This window comes from Leucopleurus acutus, assembly GCF_964270905.1.
Source record: "Leucopleurus acutus genome assembly, chromosome: 16".
In the NCBI taxonomy this organism is placed as follows: Eukaryota; Metazoa; Chordata; class Mammalia; order Artiodactyla; family Delphinidae; genus Leucopleurus; species Leucopleurus acutus.
In genome coordinates, this window is record NC_139158.1 from 77,887,912 (window position 1) to 77,894,893 (window position 6,982).

The window sequence follows — 6,982 nt, forward strand, 5'->3', positions numbered from 1 at the left end:
GATCTCTGGCGAAGCTTCCCACAGGCCAAGCTCTGAATACCTCAATCAATCTTTCAAAGTCACATAAATAAAAGACGCTAGCTTTAAAAACAATCAGCACCATTCTATCTCTTTAGGTAAAAGTCATCAAAAAATATGTTACAACGAGTCTTTTTCTTTCTAAATTAAACCAAAGTCCACTCACTTTTAGGAGGGAAGCTCCAGGCACTTCACGTCCATTCCCAAAGGTGGCCATCAAGTCTGGCCAGTCCTAGTTAATGATTTCCATCACGTGCATCTGGGTAGAGATATTAGAAGAAACTTCTGTTTTGAGAAGTGACAGCCCAAAGTCCAAAGACGGATCATTCGACACCCCGCCTCCTCCTTTCTACTTGTTGCATGGGTGGCCGAGGTCAAGGTCAAATGGCCGCCCTGCTTCCTTAGGGACTGGCACCCAGGTGGCTCACTGGCCTTCCTCAGGGAAGCCCGGGCAAGAGTGGCGCCTGTATCCACGCTCTACCCTTCAGCATCTCCACCTGGGTTTGTAATTTCACATCTGGTGTCACTGCCTGTGCCTGGCATGGGCAGGGAGCACCTGGTCCGCGTTTGGTCAGTACAGGGGAGGGCCCACGGCAGGGATTCTGTAACAGGAAGTGGATGGCACAAGTGCAGCTGGGCTGGCAGAGGACGCACAGAGCACTTCCTGATGGGCCGCTACCAACGCCTGCTCTGTTCTCGTCCGAGGGAGCAGAGAGCTGTTAATGCAACTCTCCACTCCATCACAGAGAGGGGAAGGGCTGGGGTCTATGCATTTCACTCACCAGCACAATCCCCTACATGCTCCCCCCAACACACCCCACCCCCCAATATTAATACCTGGTATTAGGACTGCAAACTAATACCACGTCCACTGTGCCAACAGAAAGACACTGAAAACACACGCACCCCTACATACAGCCCACCCTTCTGATTTGTGATATTTGTTTTTGCCAATTCACCTACTGCCTACAATTCGTAACCTCAAAAATCCATGCTCACAGCACTCTCGTGGTCATTCACAGACATGCTCAGAGTGGAAAAAACCATCCGAGTCACCCACACACATTCCCAGCTGAGGCTGAACGGGGCGAGGATCTGCCTTCTCGTCTCCGCTCTCATACTGTACAAAAGTGTCCTCTTCATGGCCTGTTTAGTGCCATGTGTCCTGCATTTCTGTGCTTTTTGTTATCTATTATCACTGTTTAAAATGGTCCCAGCACTGTCAGCGTTCCTAAGAGCAAGACGCCTGTGATGTGCCTCATGGAGAAAAACACATGTGTTACATATAAGCTTCCTTCAAGGCATGAGCTGCAGTGCTGTTGGTCATGAGCTCAGTGTTAATGAACCAACAATATGTTTAAATACCACGTCTTTCAACAGAAATATACGTAACACAGGGTTCTCTACTGATCAGTCGACTGAAATGTTGTAACCCAAGGCTCGCAGGAACCTAACCCTATATTTCCCCCAGGAGCTGTGGTTCACTGTTCGCTAATTCAGTGCTGGCAGGGACTTCACAGAACAAAACTACTGCAAGTAATGAGAATCAACTGTACTGTATACCTAATACTACCCTCCATGATGTCAACAGAGACAGGCATTTTAACATCACAAATCAGAAGTGACAGCTTCAATCAAAAGTTCAGAACTTCCCACTGAATAAACACATCTGTATAAAGAACTCCCTACGCGGGCACTGTTCGTCCACATCAACAGTGAATTCACATCACTGCTGCACCCTCGTCCTGGCGTGGCGTGAGCACCTCTGCAAAGGAGCACGTGGCCTGCAGCAGCCCTGCCACTACAGATTTAGTCATTTGAGGTCTGAGAGAGCTTCTGGCAGAGTCGAGTCCTCTGTGGCCATTTTCTGGCCAGAGTTCTTACTCAACCAGACTCTCTACAAAGTTCTAGAAAGACGAGGAGATCGTGTTACCCAGTGCAAGAGTCCGCATGAGGCTTGGTCCCTCTTCCAGGCTGTGCAAAGAACAATTTCTGGCGTTCTCTGAGGGCTCATATCTCCTCTGCATACATGATGCCCGACCACATGGGCTCTTACTATGTCGCCACTTTACGGAAGAGGAAACTGAGGCACAGGAGGGAAAAGACAGTGGTCTGGGACTTCCCCGGTGGCACGGTAGTTAAGAATCCACCTGCCGGACTTCCCTGGTGGCGCAGTGGTTGAGAGTCCGCCTGCCGATGCAGGGGATACGGGTTTGTGCTCCGGTCCGGGAAGATCCCACATGCCGCGGAGCAACTAAGTCCGTGCGCCACAACTACTGAGCCTGCGCTCTAGAGCCCGCGAGCCACAACTACTAAATCCATGTGCCACAACTACTGAAGCCTGTGCTCTAGAGCCTGTGCTCCACGACAAGAGAAGCCACGGCAATGAGAAGCCCGCGCACCACAACGAAGAGTAGCCCCCGCTCGTCGCAACTAGAGAAGGCCCGTGCTCAGCAACAGAGACCCAACGCAGCCAAAAAAAAACCTCACAGTAGACAAGAGAAATAAAAGCATATGTCTATACAAAGACTTGAATGTTCTTAGCAGTGTTATTTACAATAGTCAAATACTGGAAATAATCCAAATGTCCATCTTGGTGAACAGATAAACAAAATATGGTATATCTACACAATGGAATTCTATTAAGCAATAAAAAGGAACTTTAAAGCCATTGTGCTAACAAAAAAGAAGCAGACTCACAGACATGGAGAACAAAACTAGTTGTTACCAGTGGGGGGTGGGCGGTGCTAAATAGGGGCTGGGGAGCAAAAGGTACAAACTACTGGGTGTGAGATGAGCTCAAGGATGTACCGTACAACACAGGGAATATAACCAATATTTTGTAATAACTGTAAATGGAAAGTAACCTTTAAAAATTGTATTAAAAAATTTTAAATTAAAAAAAATGCTGTGAAAAAAGGCAGATACAAAGACAACATATTTTATGATTCCATTTATACGAAATTTCCAGAAAGGGCAAACCTATGAAAACAGAAAGCAGACCAGTGACAGCCTGGGATGAACTGCGAACAGGCACGAGGGAACTTTTGGGACTGATGGAAATGTTCAAAAACTGGATCGTGGGGATGGCTGCACAAACCCTATAAATCTACTGTAAAAAAATCAGTGAGCTGTACATTAACAGTGGATGTATTTTATGTGATGTAAATTATACTTGAATAAAGTTATCTATAAAAAAAAAAAGCTGAAATAGACTCTGTACCTAAATAGTCAGCTCTTTCTTAACCCAGTTCATCCAACACTTCCTAATGCCCCAAGTCCAAACACATCAAAAATCAAAGCATCCTTGTCCAATTTGGCCACAAATCCCCCAATTATCACTAAGAGAAGGCAAAGTTTCAGTTCTGCCAGAGCTGCTTTCGACAATATCTATCACACCAGGGCGTCTACATACCTGGATGGAATAGTTTATGTAGTTAATCATTTCCTGGATTTGATCAGGAAGGAGCAATGAAGTCAGTAATATTTCTTTACTTCCTACCATCAAAGGTCCTTCCTCTCAAAGGAGCGTTCTGGAGATCCCCCAAAGTAAACCTTACACAAAGACGTAATTATCACTATCTGTCCCAGTAAAGACCCAGGAGGTACTAAGCACTTAGTGTTCCAAACTTAACACGGATTAAGTCTCAAAACAATCCTAGGAGGTATACATAATTACTGTTACTCCCACCTTACAGATGAAAAAATGAGACCCAGAAAGGTAAAGTAATTTCCCCAAGTCACACAGCTAGTGAGTGGCAAAACCCAGGCTTGCACCCAGCTCTCCAATCCTACGCCTACGCTCTTAACAAATCTCTTGTGTTTCACCAAGAGGAGAACTTCATTTAGCCAGAAGGAAAGCACATGTCAGAAAAATGGTTTCCAGCAACGTGAGGCAAATGCCTTGTGTCCAAACAAAACCACTGTAATAGTTTTCTCAACATCAGAATGTGGTAACTTTCTCAAGAGAGAAAAGAGCTCTGGGTCCACGGGATTCCTCCAGCAAATAAACTGCATGTCTTGGTGACATATGCTGAGTGACCCCAGCATTAATTATACTCTGTCTCCTGGGACCTGTGGCACCTATGTTTTTGGTTTTTTAACCACAAAATCCCCCAACCATCCTACAGCTTTGAGCCATTAGGTAAAAAGAGTTGATCCACCTCCTCACACTGAGTATCCCTATGACCTCCAACACAGTATTTAGCGTCACTGAATCTTAGTTTCCCTGTCTATAAAATGAAGAAACTAACTCCCAAAATTCACACAGTTGTTATGAGGATTTAAACACAGCCATTTATCTCAAGTGCCCAGCAGAGTCTGACCCATCACATATATTTCTTATTCCTTTACCTCCCCCCTGCCCCCCCCACCTTAAACTACAGGAAGCCTTTCCATCTCTCTGTGCTTCCAAAAGTGCTTCCCAACACCGAGATCCGCAACTTGACAAGGCTACTCCTAAAAATGCAGATTAAATACTAGAACATATACGCACATACCTGGAATTCCAGATACCTGAGTTGAATTTGAATCCACGTCACTGTTTAGGAAATCAATTAGTTCCAAAGTGGCAAATTCTAAAGGAGTGATCTTCCATGCCAATAACAAACAGAAATCTTTTTTTTTTTCCAACTGTCGGCACCACTCCCTCTAGGCCCCTGTATCAACGCTGCATATTTCTATCATGGTAATCATCACTTTTAAATAATTATTTGCATTTTTCTCTCATGCACTGAATCAGAGGTTCTCAACTACGCCAGCGCATTAAAATCATCAGGGCAGCTTATAGCCAGGTCCCACCCCAGACTCTTATTTCAAAGGTCTAAAATGGGGCAGGGATGGTAATTGTTTAAGCTGCCCAGGTGATTCCAATGCAGGGTCAGGAGGCAGGCACCTGTGGTCAGGGCTTGTTTAATTCGTATATGCACCCCAGACACCTGACACAGCCACACACACACACAGCCACACACAGCCACACACAGCCACACACAGCCACACACACACACACACACACACACACACCATTTTATAATTGTTTTTGGCACAAATTAATAACTAGAGGATCTTCGAGTCCACTGATCATATTAATTCATTAAAACACTGAGAAAAAAACATTTACTGAGGGTGTATATTACATCAGGCACTATGCCAGGCACACGGCTCAAGTTAATTGTTATCGTTCTTTAGCCTTGAGCAGTCAGGATTACAACGCGCGCGAACAGTGAAGGAAAGGGTGGAGGGCTGTCGGTCTCTGGGGTCAGAGAGCCCGAGCGCAACCTGCATTTTGCAGCATCTTCCCAGCAGTCCTCGACCTCGCTGGGCTCGCTTCCTCCTCTGTATTCTGTCAAAGGGGACTCCTCACCGGGAGATTTAAGGAAGACTTTAAGAAGACAGGGACAAAGACCTCACAAAATGGCAGCTGGCAGCATTCTTCATTTTTCTTAATTCGACGGACACCTGGTGAAGCCAGCCTACTTGTTCACCCTCCTCACCCGCTCCATCAAGTAACTGACGCCGCAAAGAGCGGCCGCCACAGGGAAAAGGCCCAGAGAGAACAGGACGCCAAAGGGAAGGGCGGGTCCGAGAGGCCCGGCCCCGCCCAGCTGCGGTTCTCAGCCTTCACCCGACAACAGCCTCACCTGGGCGGCCTCGGAAAATGCACATTTCCAGGTCCCACCCCCAAGAACTGATCGGCGGGTCTGGGCGGGGCCGGGGAATCTGCATTTTAACCAGCTCCCCTCAACCTTCCCCCCAGCTAACTCTGTCGCAGGCGATGCCACAGACCCTTAACACCTCAACAGGTCATTGCCATCCTCCGAATAAGAAGACGGCAGGGCGCAAAACATCCTCCCGTCCTCTCTCTCCAAGTGAGGGAAACCCTCACCAGGCTGCCCAGGGGCCTGCCAATGCGGGAAGGCACAGCAGGTGGCAACCCCTACGCCTGCCAGGGGGCTCCTTCTCTCAAACTGGGGAACCGTGGGGGGGGTCTCCTGTTGACCAGTAGGAACCCTTCTCGCCCTCCTGCGGCTACCAGTTCGGGTCCAGCCGGGGCCGGGAGGGGAAGGCGGCCATCTGGGGGCTGAGACCCGGAGGCACTGATGGGGACCCCCCCCCCGGCGGGTCTGCGGAGGAAGCCATGTCTCCCCCGACAAATAAACTGAGCATATCCGGGCTTCCGAGGACTCCACGCGCAGAGCAAGGTTTGATACTAACCGAATCGTAATTACAACGACAAGGAGTAATCAGGAAACAAAATGGTTAAGAGGCAAGGCTGATCCCAATTCCACGCGCGTGTAAACAGCGCTGGGCAGGCCCGGCTTCTCGGGGTTTCGAAAGGAAGGTGGGCATCGGTGAGAGGCAGCCGGGCGCTTGGGCCCAAAAGGGACGCGATCGCGCCGGCGGCCCGGGCAGGAACTGGAGCTGAGCCGAATTCCCTCCCAGCCCGCCCGCCCGCCCGCCGGCCTCCCAGGCCCGGCCACCGGCTCATGGCGCCGGCCAACCTGTCAGGCCCGGCCCGCCCTGCCCGAGCGCCAGGCTCCGGCCGCGCGCGGACAAAGGAGGGCGGCCAGCCCCGGGTCCCGCTCACCCGCCGCGGGGCCTGCTGTCCATCCGCTTCTTCTGGCGCACCGGCTGCAGTGGGATGTTGTCCGTCATGTCGCCCGCGCCGCCCGCCTTGGCCGCCGTGCCCCCCGCGCCGCCTGGGCCGCCGCCCGGTCCGGCCTCCGCGCCACCGCCCGCCGGCGCCGCGCCGCCCCGGGGGAGGAGGCGGCGGCAGCGGGCGGGCCGGGCCCGCAGCGAGGGGGCGAGCTCGCGAGCGCCGGGCCACGCGCGGAGCCGCCCGCGCGGCCCGACCGACGGACACGGGCGCACCATGGGCCCGAGCTACGCGCCGCGCCCGTTCACCCCGCGCCGCGCCTGCCACGGGGGGCGGCCGGCTGTGTCCGCGCCGCCGCCGCCGCCGCAG

The 6,982-nt window shown here is 50.9% G+C and overlaps 1 protein-coding gene across 1 annotated transcript in view; it reads right to left on the reverse strand.

The window, feature by feature from the left end:
• The window catches only part of ATP9A (ATPase phospholipid transporting 9A (putative)), a 132,578-nt gene extending 125,888 nt beyond the window's left edge, over positions 1-6,690 (reverse strand). Inside the window, exon 1 of the mRNA XM_082857433.1 lies at positions 6,605-6,690. Within this exon, the coding sequence (XP_082713559.1) occupies positions 6,605-6,672 (68 nt within the window). The 5' untranslated portion in view covers positions 6,673-6,690. The remainder of the gene's footprint in view (positions 1-6,604) is intronic.
• Between the last annotated feature and the right edge of the window lie 292 nt (positions 6,691-6,982).